At 40.6% G+C, this 14,614-nt stretch overlaps 1 protein-coding gene across 3 annotated transcripts in view; it reads left to right on the top strand.

The window, feature by feature from the left end:
- The window catches only part of FNIP2 (folliculin interacting protein 2), a 113,104-nt gene extending 98,762 nt beyond the window's left edge, over positions 1 to 14,342 (top strand). For 2 of the 3 annotated variants that reach the window (XM_012651924.1, XM_012651922.1), the window contains 3 exons: positions 7,926 to 8,126; positions 10,951 to 11,066; positions 13,055 to 14,342. In XM_012651924.1, the coding sequence (XP_012507378.1) occupies positions 7,926 to 8,126; positions 10,951 to 11,066; positions 13,055 to 13,133 (396 nt within the window). In that variant the 3' untranslated portion in view covers positions 13,134 to 14,342. The remainder of the gene's footprint in view (positions 1 to 7,925; positions 8,127 to 10,950; positions 11,067 to 13,054) is intronic. The other variant, XM_012651923.1, reaches the window with a different exon arrangement.
- Positions 14,343 to 14,614: the final 272 nt, after the last annotated feature.

Here is a 14,614-nt window from a genome sequence, read left to right as displayed (position 1 = left end):
GGGAAGGCCAGGGTGCCGGGGACGCGCCCAGAGTGGCTGTGGTGAGAACCCTGAGCTGGCGTCAGCCGCAGCGGGTGAGTGGGGATGAGAAGCGGGGAAGGTGCAGGGGTGGCCTGGCTCTTCCGGGGAACTGAGACCCCTCGGCTGATGGAGTTGAATGAGCATCTTAACCTACATGCAGAACTGGCTTTGCCACCAACAGGAGGTCTGTTTGTCTCCCCCTTAGTAAAATTGCTGTCACAAATGTCTGGATGCTCAGCATTTAATAAAAGAGTTTTGTAGATGACTTTATATACTAGAGGTGATTTAAGAATGGTAAGCGATAACCAGGTTTCTTTTCTGCGGGTGGATTTGCGAATGAAGGGGGTTTTTGTTTGTTTTTAGTTTTTCAAAAACTGTTCTGCACTCTGCACACATCCACAGTCCTTTCATGTGGCTCTCAGACATCACAGTGAGGTGGGTTGGCCAAGGACTGCCTTACGTGGCCTCAGTCTTCAATTCCAAGGCTGTGGAGGACATGGTCATGTAGGCTGGTCTCCTCGGAGGAGGAGGCAGAAGAATAACAAAGGGGGTCTGAGGACCTTTAGCTGAGAGTAAGTGCCGGGAAGGTGAACTGCACTGTGTTCACCGTACCGTGTTCTCTGCACGACTGATTAAAGGCCTTTCTTGGAGCTACATAAAGGCTAATATTATTAAGTCATGGTGCTGTAACATAATGAAAATCTTTGTGGAAAGGTATTTTGTCATGTAGCATCTTCTTATTCAAGTACAGTTTAATAAAATTATAAAATTTATCAGAATTACATGAAATGATTAACAAAGTAGCATTCAAATGAAGCTAAAGAATCTTAGGTTTTACTATGCAGAGTATCTCAGAGAAAATCAATCACATAGGAAAGTGCTTCCAGTTACGTGAATTGTAAGTCGCCGGTTGTTCCCATTGTGTTTTAAAGAAGCTGCTCTGTGGCTTGTCCGCGATAGTTAAATGTGCACTCTTACAACAGTTGTGCAGACTGGAGAGCTGGTTCTGAGTGCAGAACTCTCCTTACACTCTTGCTGTCTACAATATGCGTGTGGGCTGAGACATCTTTGAGGAGTTTAGAGTATCTGTTGGGCAACATGAGCAGCCTAAAGATGGGGTAGTTCCATAGCGAGTGAGTAGTAGAGGTAGCTATGTTTCTCCTACTGAGAATGAGTTGAGACCATCATTCACATTTCTTGCAGTCCGATCTTCTAAAAATTTCCACCCTGATAAAGTCCTAGGATTTCATAGTAGAGGGCATGGCAGACTCACCAAGTGAGTTCCTAGACTCTATTTCTGACATGCCAAGATACTTAATAAACTCTTGATATTTTTTTACCTCAGTGTTCCCATCTGTAGAGCAGTACTATGTTCCTGCCCACCCTGCAGGAAAAGCGCCGTGATCAACTAATGAGTGGCTATGGGAAGCATATATGCGAGAATGGTGTTTTCTTACTCTTTATCAAGTTAAAAATAGATAATCACATGAAATGCTTGTCATTTCAATGTGGTGCATGGAAAAGAAAGAAATATATTAACGATCGTGCAGGTGACTTACTAGGAACTAGTAAAATAAATTGCTCACCACAACTAGAACGTATGAGATATTTTGCACATGCCCAGCACTTTGTTATGCTCATTTCAGAAGCTGAAGAAAAATAAATAAGAGTTACTTATAAAATCACTGAGTAGACAGACAGATGTGAAGTACAGAACAAGTTCAGACGGCAGGTGATTAAGTGCCAGAATGAGTGGCATAGACGGTAAGTGCTGTCAGGGGTCAAAGAGCAGTGGGTGTGGGGAGGCTGCATGGTGGGGATGGGGCCACAGCTGGGTCCTCGAAGGATGGTCACATTTTTGGCAGGTGACAGGGAAGACATTCTGGGCACAACCTGAGGTGAGAGTCAGGAGTCCTCCTGGGCTGGAGAGGGGGGTCGTCTTAGAGAGCACTGAGAGGTAAACACGTACAAGGCGAGATGGGTCTAGACCGTGAGGAGCTGTGAGTGTGGCAGAACAGTTTTAACTTAACGGTTTGGGTGGTACATGCTAGTGGGGGGTTTTCAGTTGCAAGGGAAATGATAATGTGGCATTTTAGGAAGTTTGAGGGTTTAGGTGAAGTGCATAACTAGGGCAGTGTTGACTACAGTCTGTCCACAGCCTCACTGTTTATGAGCTCTGAGTTTGAGGCTTTAGGGGACTTGGTCAGTACAGAGAGGGGCGGTGTGGGAAATCAGCACGACTGTCTGGGTACTCAGTGTGTTAGGTGCTGTGCTATGTGTTTCACACACATTCTTCTTACAGAAAACCTATGCGTTAAACTGCATTTAAATCTCACAGAAACTGAGTTAAGTACTATCCCATTTTACAGATGTGGAAACTGAGGCCCAGGTAAGGCATTGCTAAGGTCCCACAGCTAGTCAGTGACTAAAGTCATATTCAAACCCAATCCTATCTGACTTCATAGCCTTTACTGTTGGCTTATCATTGCCTTTGTTGAATTTCATCAGAGCCACAGCTTTTCTGATTATTCAAACCTCGTAGACATTTCTTGTTCCTGGAAGTTTTAAGTTAAGGAAAAGTCGTGTGTATGTGAATCAAGGCAGCATATTTTGTGTACTCAGAGATCTGACGTAGAACCTTGAAATTGAGACATCCTAGGCATTTAACACTCCTAGGAAATGGACCCGCAAATCCACAGAGGCTACACGTTAACCAGGCTTATTCTGTTGATTCAACAAACTGTAACAGCCAAGATAATTTGAGAAACCACTAAAGATCTATAAAACAGCATTTCATTTGTTAATCTATTAATATCTTGAGAAATCTTCACAGGAAAGTCGTTTGGGTAAATGAGATGTTGACAAGGTAGAACTGTGTAAGTGATTGTTTCTAACTTCCCATATGAGCAGAGCAAGGGAAAACGACAGTGGCCTTCCAACATCTGGCTTAACAATCGTCGGCAGCTCCTCACTGAGTCCAGGCCCTGTCAGAAGTTTCTGAGTTGCCTGACGACGTTTCCATTGGAGGCGCGGATACTGGTGGCAGTGGTCTGGGGTGGGTGGCAGGAAGGCGCCAGGCTGGTAGCGCCGCATCACCACCTGCTTGCAGTTGGGCGCTCAGTGTGTGTGGTCACTCGGGAGGGCGGCGATAGGGCAGCACCTTTTTCAGGTCATGGAGAAAGTAGAGACATGTTGCAGATTCATTCTGATGTGAGAATTTCAAAACTTCTTTGGGCAAGAAACTTATTTTGAAATTGATTCTGCTTAGCTTGAGAGAGAAGGAAAATTGTTGTACATCAGCATCTGTAAGTTTTGTAAAGTTTCTTAAATAAGCATTTTAAGTCAAGCATGATGACTCACACCTATAATCCCAGTCACTCAGGAGGCTGAGGTGGGAGGATCGTTTGATACTAGTCTGGGAAACGTAGTGAGACCCTGTCTCAAGGAGGAAAAAAGTGGTAGAACAAGCATATTTTAAGTGGAAATGACTTTTTAATATTAGTGTTTCCCTCAGATTTTCATTCAGAACTCCTTCATCAGACGACTTGATTAATCAGAGACAATAATGGTTTGGAGGAGATCTTTTAAAAGGATAAATATACAGTGTGGGCTTTTTGGTTTGTTTTCTAGTGATACATACCCAAAATAACAAAGCTCTCTGTAAAAAAAGTTTCAACATTAAGAAGAGGAATTTTGGGGGCTGGGGAAATTAAATAAAAATAAATAAATAAATAAATAAAAAAGAAGAGGAATTTTACTAAGTAATCTTACTAAGCTGACAGTTATCCATGTTGTGTCTCCCGTTTCCTCAAGGTGTAGAGGAGCCAGAGTGAGGCTCACGTTGGTTCACGTGTCAGTGCCAGGCTGCAACAACGCCCCACCTTCCTATTCCTTTTCTTCAGTTCCCCTGCCCAACGTCCAAGCCCTAAGAATAGCTAATGCATGGATCAGGCTTTTCATAGGTGTTTAAATCATGTGGTCTTACATTTTATGGCATTTCTTAGAGTACTTAATTTCTTAAAAGCACTGCTACTTGTATGTTACTGCAGTGATGTGGTTGTTTGTACCCTGATATGCACATAAACTTGATAACATTGTGAACTTAAAAAATCTTCTTAACAGATTTTACTGTTTACCACCTTCTACTATTAAGGTATGGCAGCTAAGAAAAAGCATTAAAAAGAAGCATACATATAATTCAGTGTTTCATTTGTTTATTTTGGTTCTATAATATGTATGTCTTAAATAGAGCCTTCCCTAAGAGGAATTTTAAATACCAAGGCATAGGGTGTGTGAGTGTGTATCTTTCTCTCTTTCTCTCTCCCATTCTCTCTCTTTCCCTCTCTCTCTCTCTCTTTCTTTCTTTTCTCCCTTCCTCCCCCCTTCCCTTCCCTTTTTTAGACAGGGTCTCACTCTGTCATCCTGGGTAAAGTGCAGTGGCGTCATCATAGCTCACTGCAACCTCAGACTCCTGGGCTTGAGCAATCCTCCCACTTCAGCCTCCCAAGTAGCTGGGACTACAGGTGCACGCCACCACACCTGACTTGGGTGTGTATGTCTGCTGCCCTCTCTCTAATGGGGTTGAGTTTCCTTTGGAAAAATTATCAGAAATCTCTAGACTCACTGGAACTTACGCTTCAACTCTCTGACCCTGTGTAAGTTCAGGCCTTGTTGGGGATGGCCAGCCAGTGGCCCTGGCGCCCCTTGAATTGGTAACTAAAGTAGTTGCTGATGATTTTTTTCATCTCTCTCTAGTATCCTTTTTCCTGACCATTTAGATTTCCCTCTGTTTTGTTCTGCCTTTAAAAGTTGTTTATTCTTCAGTAAATAAGTAACTGCTAAAATGATCTCGTTAGATGGAGGGAATTGGATTGCCCCATGATGTATTCCAGGAATTGTGTGTCAGGTATTTGGGAGTCTGAGGATGTGTAATTCTTTGAGTATTTTTCTAAGGTACTCGTCTGAAAATATTCGTTAGTCCTTTTCTGTTGCGGGATCCTGCAGACATAAAAGCCAGCAACCTCATACTGCACGGGGAATGCAAGATGCTCATCAGCTCTGTCTTGTGCTTGTGCTTAACCTGTTTCAGTTTAGTTAGTAATTAACATTTTTCAAATGCCAGCTCCTATGCCATGGGCTAAGGATATAGGGAGAAAAGGCAGCCCCCAGCCTCAAGGAATGGACTTGAAAATTCCTATCAGTTTGTCTCAACCCTTGGACCTCTTAGTCTTTAGTTTCCTAAAGTCTCTGCCTCAGATTTTTTTTTACATTTTTGTTGCCTATTTTAGTTGCTTTTAAAACAATTGAGCCAGCTTCTCTGCCCTGTTACCATATCTAGATCTACAACATTCTGATATGACTCAGGCTTAGAGAAGCTTCCATCACCTCCCTAGGAAGCCTCATTGCCCTTATTTCAGCATTTCATTTCTTACAACAAAGCCTTTTATATTGGTGGTGGTACATATAATTTATAGTCTACAGTCTATTGGGCAGTAGGATTGACACACTCTTCTCTTCCCTACCACTACAGAGGGGAGATCATTTAGAAGACTGAGTTCAATTTGAACCTAGAGCCCAAACTATCTGCTGCAAATCACAGATAATCTCACCTAGAAAAAGCTAGATTTCAGGGTGAAAGGTGATTGGCATACATTCAACTCATTGTATGCATGTTGGCATATGGTCAGTAGTGAAGGAAAGGTCCATAATATGGATGATTCTGTGGTGTTACCAGCACATTCTGAATTTCTGACAACTGCAAAGCAGTGAAGGGATTTGAGCTCAAATTACAAATCCTTTAAACTGCCAAATTTCCATTTTCTTTGTTCATAAGGACCAGGCACATTGATGGCAGGTCATTGTCATCTTGCTGTAAATTTAGGACACAGTGATAACCAAAATCTTGCTGAGGGAAGTCACTGGGGCCAAATGTCTTTAGCTGTCTGTTCTGTAGAGTGTAGATACGCGTGTGAGAAGTGTAGGAGTGACGGGTCCTGAACACCTTTGGCTGAGAGTGGTAGTGGGGTCATTACGTGTGTGAGAAAACCTTTGTGCTGTTCGGTTAACAAGTCTACAAAATGAGAACTGTCTTGGAAAACTGGGCTTTATTAATTCAAAGGTATGCTTTATCAAATTCTTTATTTCTCATGTTTAAGATTATTTGAACATGTGCTTAAATAAATGTTGGACATTAGACTTTGCCTGATTGTTGGTCCTTTCAGTGGGAAAGATATAAACCCTGAAAGTTTCCCTCTTGGATATAGTATAGGAGAAGATGTTGGTCCCAACAAAGTCACTTCATTCAGCCCACCAGTTGCATCTTCCCCGTCTGTGAGAAGGAATACAAAGCTGCATAGGCTCCCTTCTGAGAACAAAGTCCAGGACTAGGGAATCAAATCACCTGTTAGAATGACGGTATGACAGCATCCATCTTTGATTTCTATTTGCAGTCTTCCCACTACTTGTGTTAAGTCTTAAAAATCACAGGTAACCATTGTCCAATAGCAAGGGTGTGTATGTGTTTGGGTTCTTTGTTGCAATTAGCAGAAACCAGCTCTGGTTAACTTAAACAGAAGGGACCTTATTGGAAGGATGTTAGAATTAGAGGATTATTAGAACTGGAAGGATTATTAGAATTGATGAGGAGACCAAAGAACTAGGCTTGGCTTAGATAGCAAACAAGGCAACTCTGGAGGTCGAGGAACCACAGACTGCCTGTGGGTGTTTGGACTGATGCTGTCTGGGCAGGAACAGGGTCATGCCAGCCATTGGTGCTCACAGAGAAGTCCCAGGGAAGGACTATCTAACCGGTAGCTCAGATCATGTGACCACACCTTGTTGGAGGGAGGTGGGTCCCTGATTATAGTCCCACCAGGCCTTATCCAAGAAAGGTCATTCTTCAAAGGAAAATGAGGATGAACTTAGTGGGAGGAAGTCATGCTAAGCAGCCCAAAACAACAAATGCCCACCACGGGTTAGTGGAAGGGATCGAGAGACAGAAGAAGCCAATACTAGTTTTCCTGTGGCAGATGAGGGTTGGGAATACATGCTCATGGGCATTGGCTATGACATCTGTCTGTGTCTCTGTAACCTCTTCCCTCTCTTCTCTCGCTCCCTTAGCTTGGGGCCTGGAAGGGCAGTGCTGTTGTGACGTTGACTTGTACACTCGCAGGGTACTATGTCTGTGTTCTGGAAGGTGTTAATGCTTTGATAAGCTTTGAGAAATTAGATTTTTTAAAAGACCCTTTTCCTTGACTTCTTCAGTGTTTGCCTATTTACCCTGTGGCACAATTTACTAGCTGCTAATCTGTTCTATCCATAAATATTGTTATCGAGAATTTTACATTTTAAGTATATTAGTAGCCAAACTTTGACGTTTTGGACTCATCCGGATAAATAAATTCATCCCTTAGTCTGATTTTAGTTGGTTATTAGAGATGATTTATGTATACAGCACAGATAGTTACTAAAGAAATTTTGCTTAATGATTAAAGCTAACTTTAAGCAAATACTAAGTTACCCTACTTAACCTCGTTATTGGAGAAATGGAATCCTACACCTTATTTGTGGTTTTCCATTTTCAAAGGAGAGTACAGTCTTTCAAAAAGAAATGAATTTTAATATCCTGGAATGTTGGGAGTACAGACATCTTTTCACTTTCAATGAACATTTAATAACATTTGTAGTCTACCTCCTTGGTGTAAGAAAAAATGATGAAATCCATCTTTACCAAATTAATTTTAAATAATGATTCAGTGATACTCCTATTTGAGTCTCCAAAAAGCTCCAAATTTCTGTAGTTCCCACCATCTGCCTCTAAGCTGTCAGTCTCACTCTAAACAAGAACACTCGGGGCACTGTCTCGCGGTGTTGTGCGAAGGCGACCTTCTGTGTCTCTCTTGCAGCACCCAGTGCTTGATGAGCCGATAGCTGAAGCCGTCTGTATCATCGCAGACACGGATAAGTGGAGTGTCCAGGTGGCCACGAGTCAGAGGAAAGTGATGGACACCATGAAACTGGGCCAGGACGTCTTGGTGTCCAGTCAGGTGTCCAGTTTACTCCAGTCCATTTTACAGCTTTACAAACTTCACCTCCCTGCAGATTTTGTAAGTATTTGTTCTTCTTTCACCAGAGAAACATAGATTAAAATTACTTTTAACAACATTTTGATTATAAAATCACAAATTCAAAAGTATTGTTTCTAATATAATTGGAGGTTAGCGTAAGTAAAAATGGAACATGCAACATAAAACCAGCAAACAGGATAGATTTCAGTAACAATAGCCCTTCCATGAAATAAGAGTGGCACTGAAATTCTTTTGAACAAGCAACAAGGTATGTGGTAAAGGAAATAAGGTATGGGGGAAGGATCAAGCATAAAGGGAAATTTTAAATCCTCCTTTGGAGAACTCATTAGTTCTCCTTTCTTTAGATCAGTATTAAGCAGGAATTGTGGTTCCTTTTGTTCTATGGCTATCTTCACAAAGGTGTTGAGGATAAAATAGAATATCGTTGGTGTAAGCACTTAATTTCAAAGTGCTATACATATGTAAGATGGTATTAATTGTTGCTTGTCAAAGAGGATTTTAGAATCACTTTCATAACATCATTTTAAATACAAACAACAAATGGAGCCTGTAAACTCCTAGAAAATTAGCAGGAGCTCTTTCCTAGTCACTGGAATTAGCATACGCAGCAAATTCCTTTCAATATGTGTGTGTGTACAGAGAAATTGAGAGAAAGAGAAGATATAGGTAGAGACGTACACACAGAGAGGGAGGGAGAAATATTTCTAAAGAGGAGGAGCTGCTTTTCTGGTGACAATGACCACTAGAAAGAAAAAAAAGTGAAGCTGCAGAGTTCATGGCCAGGAAGGGCTTAGGTGAGCCGACCATGGGGGCTTCATTCGGGAATGGAAGTCTGCTTCTCTGCTGCTCCCTGCCTTCCACACAGTGCTGCCCTCCATGGTATAGCCCCAAAGCCAGAAATGATATAGACTTGCTTAACAACCAGGTAGTGAAGCTAAATGTTAATTACCCATACTAATTGCTAATGGAGTGTTCACTTTCCTTGGGTTCTTATGATCAAATCTGCACTCGCACCACATTCCTCAGAAAAAGTCATGACTTTTATGGCGTTGAGGAAGGTGCTCTGAAAGACTGGTTGTCGTCAAAGGAGTGGCAGTGTGGTATGGCAGGAAGACCACTGAACGACGTTGGGCTAAAGTCTAGGCTTTGCCATTGATTAGTTACGTGGCTGTGGACAGTCCTGAGTGTCTCTGAAGCTCAGCTTTCTCATTTGTAAAATGAAGATAGTACATATGCGACAAGTGTGCTGTGAGAATCTTCTGAAAATTAGGGATACAATACTGCTTTTTAAACTGCCAAAAGCCAGTATATGTTAGTGGCCAGAGCATGGCCTTTGGAGTCCAATAGCCTGAAGTGAAATCCAAGTTCTGCTGCTTACTTACTGTGTGACCTCTCAAAGCCTTAATTTCTTTACCTGCAAAGCAGGGGAAATAATAGAACCCATCTCATATGGTTGTGAAAATTAGAGAATTCCTGTAAAGCACTTGGAATAGTGTTAGATGGTATAAGCACTCAGTATGACAGCTACTATCAGTATGATGGTCGCTAACAATTAGTTTCATGAAACAGTGTTAATGATTGTAAAGACTAACAACACCTTTCCATTAAAATCTTTATTTGGTCTTTAAACGGAAGCATACTCTTGCAGGACGTCCATCCCAGGGGTAATACGACAAGTATTTATGTGTTATGATGACCTCATTTTTTGTTCTACATTTGTAGGCAGTTTTTCTTTCTAGAAGCAGGTTTGGTTATGCTGATTTAGAGGCTAACTTTTTCCTGTAAGGGAAGAAATATATATTAGACTTAATAATTTTTTACTGCTGTAATTATTTACCAAACTTTTATATTTCTTTCTGTAATACATAGTTCTTGTTACATTTGACATCCTAGTTATCAAAGCAACACATTACTGTAACTAATTTTTTACTTCATTTGGATGGAAGTATGTTTAACCACTTAATAGTATAAATGACATATTTAACATGACAAAACCAAGATCAAAGAAAATTTTATCTATAGTTTAAAATTCTCCTTTAATATCACTTGAATGAAACGTGATTAAATGGCTATTAGGTCCTTCAGTACCAAAGGAGAAAGCAGTTATTTAAAACTTTAGAAGTTAAAAATTGAAGAAATCCATCTTAGGAATAAAATCCCAGAAAGAGGAGGAAAAAAACCCAACACAGTTCTATTTGATAATCAAGCTTTTAAAAAATTTTCTAACTGTGTTGATTTCACATTCAGCATACATTCCATACAGACCAGAATTCTCTTTATTTCCACATTGCATCATACGGTTTTCACACAGACTGTGAAAACACTGTAAATTAACTATTTCAAAACATCCTTTGGGCCGGGAGCAGTGGCTCACGCCTGTAATCCTAGCACTCTGGGAGGCCGAGGTGGGTGGATCGTTTGAGCTCAGGAGTTCAAGACCAGCCTGAGCAAGAGTGAGACCCCGTCTCTACCAAAAAAAAAATAGAAAGAAATTGGACAGCTAAAAATATATGGAAAAAATTAGCCGGGCATGGTGGTATACGCCTGTAGTCCCAGCTACTCAGGAGGCTGAGGCAGTAGGATCACCTGAGCCCAGGAGTTTGAGGTTGCTGTGAGCTAGGCTGATGCCACGGCACTCTAGCCCGGGCAACAGAGTGAGACTCTGTCTCAAAAAAATAAAATAAAAAAAACCTATTATACCAAGGTTTGAGATGGTTTGTAGTTTTTCAAGTGTATTTGAAAGGGATGAAATTATAATGGTTTAAGAGAAAGATTCTAACTCTTAAAATACTGGCAGAGGTTTGAATTCTAGCCTTCATTGTGAATGTTATTGGCTTTGCAGTGCATCATGCATCTTGAAGATAGACTACAGGAGATGTACCTTAAAAGTAAAATGCTGTCTGAATATCTTCGGGGACACACACGAGTCCACGTGAAAGAATTAGGTGTTGTACTGGGGTGAGTTCTGTGACATGCCACCACTTCTCCCTGTGATGGGCTATTCCTAGTATTGTACCCACTGACCCATTTAACCGTGCCACCCTAAACATGCAGGCCCTGGCGACCCACCAAAGTATTTGGGGTCCATCAGCTGTGTGCCTCTGCAGCTCCCCGATAAATAGCATGTTCCTTGTATCTGATACCAGATTTCACACCTAGAAACAATCGCAGAACTTAAGGCTAGTGGTACTTTGTTACTCTTCTCCCTGGGTTATTTTATGCTTGAAAGGAAAAAATTTAATCTCATACTGTCTGCCTATTTCTAGTATTAATATTTTAAAATGCCCAAGTCACAAGCTGTCAGACATGCAGCAGCAGCTTGTATTTACCTTTCACTTCCCAGAGGAGGAGTTGGTAGGCACCTCCCACCTGGTGGAAGGAAAGGCCCTTCTCTTTGACGTTGAGGCACCCACCTGCATGTCTGTGGGGTGACTATACTTTTCCTTTTATTATAAGCCCACCAAAGAGAGACTTGCTTCTGTTACTAATAATGTATATCATCTTCCAGAGGGTATTTGCCATAACTTCTCCAGGGGAAGAAATTCTGGCTTTTGTTTTAACTCTCTGCTTAATTTTTCAGTAGAAAAATAACAAAAAGACATTATATATATATATATATAGGGAATTGCCCCCGTTTTCATGATCATGATTCTGCTAACTTCAGACAAGAAAATATGGTTTGTAATGTTGACCTTTAAATTCTCTAGGAAGCCTGCTAATCAAGGTATTATTTTAAGGACTCAGGCCTTCTCATCAGACTTCATCTTTCACACCGGAAATATGACTAATGTATTGTTTGGCTTTTAGCATTTCCTATGTTTTTCTTAATTTTAAAAAATATTTAATCCCCTTTTGAGATGTTTGCTTTTGCAGTGAGTTTGCAACATATCTCTGTTTTGTTTCTTAGTTTTTATTTCTTTACCAGCCCCTTACTTTAATCCTGCCTCATTACGTTTCCCATTGCCAGGTGTGTGCCTTATAGTTCTAGGACTTGACCCAGTCCCTGACTCTGACAGGTGTCCATCAGCACTATTAGAAAGATCATAAGAATTTATTTCCCTTTAGCACTCATCTTTAGGTCCTCTTAGTCCATTATTAGTGGAATCATGCTCGTCCTCACTTTACCCCCTTTCTCCCATGGTTAGGTCCAGCAGCACTAAAAGTCCTAGAGAACTTCTTGTCTGCTCTGATACTAGATCTGTAGATTAGCATTACTGGAGAAGGAATGGAGAGCTCCATGAAGTAAAGCCAGTAATTTTTTTATTTTTGGCAATTCAAGGAAAAGAATTATTTTGTATTGCCTAGACTAACACAGTCCAATTTTTTTTTCATGATATCTGGCATCGTTTAGCCTGTGACCATACTGTATCCATCTCTGCTTTAACAGGGGCAGCAAAAGCTATGTCCATTTGAAACTGTGATGTCTCTTAATTCAGTATCTTTTAGTGTCACTTTGCTCTGAAAGTATTGTGGCTCAAAGGGTTAGTGAGGCCCTAAGTTGTGTGCCCTATTGAACAGATCCCCAGGGTTTTTGAAGAAATTACTGCCATCATCAGTTTCCTAAGACTCATTTGAACCCAGATGCCAAATCGCTGAGCATTCAGGAGTGTTGACTGGAGAAATGAAGAAATAATGGAGAAAACCTTAAAGTATGACATAATGAAGTTCTACAGGGAATACCGAAAAGTGGTAGACGTAGAGTCGGGTGGGCCCTGCTGTGGGAAGATCAGCTTGATGCCCACACACAGCACACCTGCATCTGTCTCCCTTTGCCTCCTTGGTCGTATCCACTGGAAGATCTTGCTAATAAGTTAATTATCTTTCCATCCATTTTACTTTTCCATTAATTTTAAATGATAATCTCGCAAGCTTGGTACCTAGAAATAATGCTTTCCTATAAAATCATGCTATGTAAAAGTAATTTTTTTTTTTTTTTCAATATTCAGGATTGAATCCAATGACCTGCCTCTGTTGACTGCTATTGCCAGTACACATTCTCCTTATGTGGCTCAAATACTCTTATAAGCTAAAGCTCAGGACAGTTCTTCCTTGGAAGAAAAAAATCAAATTCTCAACTGAAGGAGAAAGGAATAAGCTCTCTGTGACATCAAAAGCATAAGAAGAGCAAACAGTCATTCCACCTTTTTGTTTTGTGTTTTTGTTTTCAAGCAGTTGCTTCATTGGAAGCCTTAGGTTTACTTGACATAATGGCATTTGTGATTGTCATGAACACTTTAGGCCTTTTGTTACCCATGAATCAACAGCAAGAGTGACCTTTTTGGTAGGAGGAAACGTAAGCACTACACAAAACACTAAGCTGTTGCTACAGATTGCCTTGTGCTGTTTAGGCAGAGGAAGAACCAGTGACTTTGGAGCAGGGAGGTAAACAATGTACATAACATTCCAGTAGGAAACCATGTCCAAGTTTAAGCATGAGCACCCCAAACTGGAGAAAGTGTATTTTGCCGTTCTGAGAAGACAGAACAAGGACTTTGGATTCCAGATCGGAGTTTGCTTTTTACACAAGGTGAAATTAAGAAAGCCACATTGTACCATCTTCAGCTCTGGTGGCTGCAGCAGTTACTGTTTGACATATACCATGAAAGAGGATTGCCTGTTGGAAAGAGAGTGCTTTTGGAACCCACTGTTGTCATTTCTTCTTGGAGTTTACCTTGTCTCAGATGTAGCCACAGGTAGGTCAGAGATGGATTATTGGTGCAATAAACCCAAGAATCAATGTAGCATCCTAATCCCATCAAGATGTAGTTTGTAGCAGCAAAGTGTACAGTCTGAAACCATATGTTATATCCTTCTACTTCAGAGCTTTCAGCAGCCTTTTTAAGAGAGGCCATTTACCAAAGTTATTTCTACAAGCTCAAGAGTGTTTCTGTTGGTAAGTTCTTCCAGCTGAAGCCACTTTCTTCTTAGCATAGTTAATACAAATGACTATTTATACTTTGAAAGGCACAGCTGTCCTAGTGGGAAATGAAACCTGCAACAGTTCAGCATGACTAGTGGAAGCAATTAGTTTGAACATTTAGAAACAATTCTTATATGATCTAAATTTTTACATTATCGTTGCTGTGCCTTCTAATCCCTACATCCTTTTCAAAACATCTTTCAGGAAATTAATTTACCCATTGTATAAAACCTACCAAAATGAATTATTTTCACCCAGTTTACTTTTTAAAAAAACCCAAACCTTAATTTTCTATTAATATAAAAGAAACTTTAGTTAACTGACCATGAAACAGACTGTGTACCAACATCCAGGGTAAAGTAAAAGACTTTCTAAAAAAAATTGGACATTAAAAGTTAGGAGCTAATCTAGTAAAACAAAACATTGTTAGCACTTTGCAGATCTTGAGTGCGGTTGATTATAACCAAGCTCTGATGATTTCTTTTCACTGTTTTATGAATTGATTCCAGTCCTTTCCATGCATCCTTTGTACCCAAGATGAAATAACCTCCCTTTTAGAGATTAGAATGACTTCAAATTTTCTATT

Source organism: Propithecus coquereli, unplaced genomic scaffold, assembly GCF_000956105.1.
Source record: "Propithecus coquereli isolate 6110/MARCELLA unplaced genomic scaffold, Pcoq_1.0 Scaffold376, whole genome shotgun sequence".
Classification (NCBI taxonomy): domain Eukaryota; kingdom Metazoa; phylum Chordata; class Mammalia; order Primates; family Indriidae; genus Propithecus; species Propithecus coquereli.
This window is presented reverse-complemented; position numbering and strand designations above follow the sequence as displayed.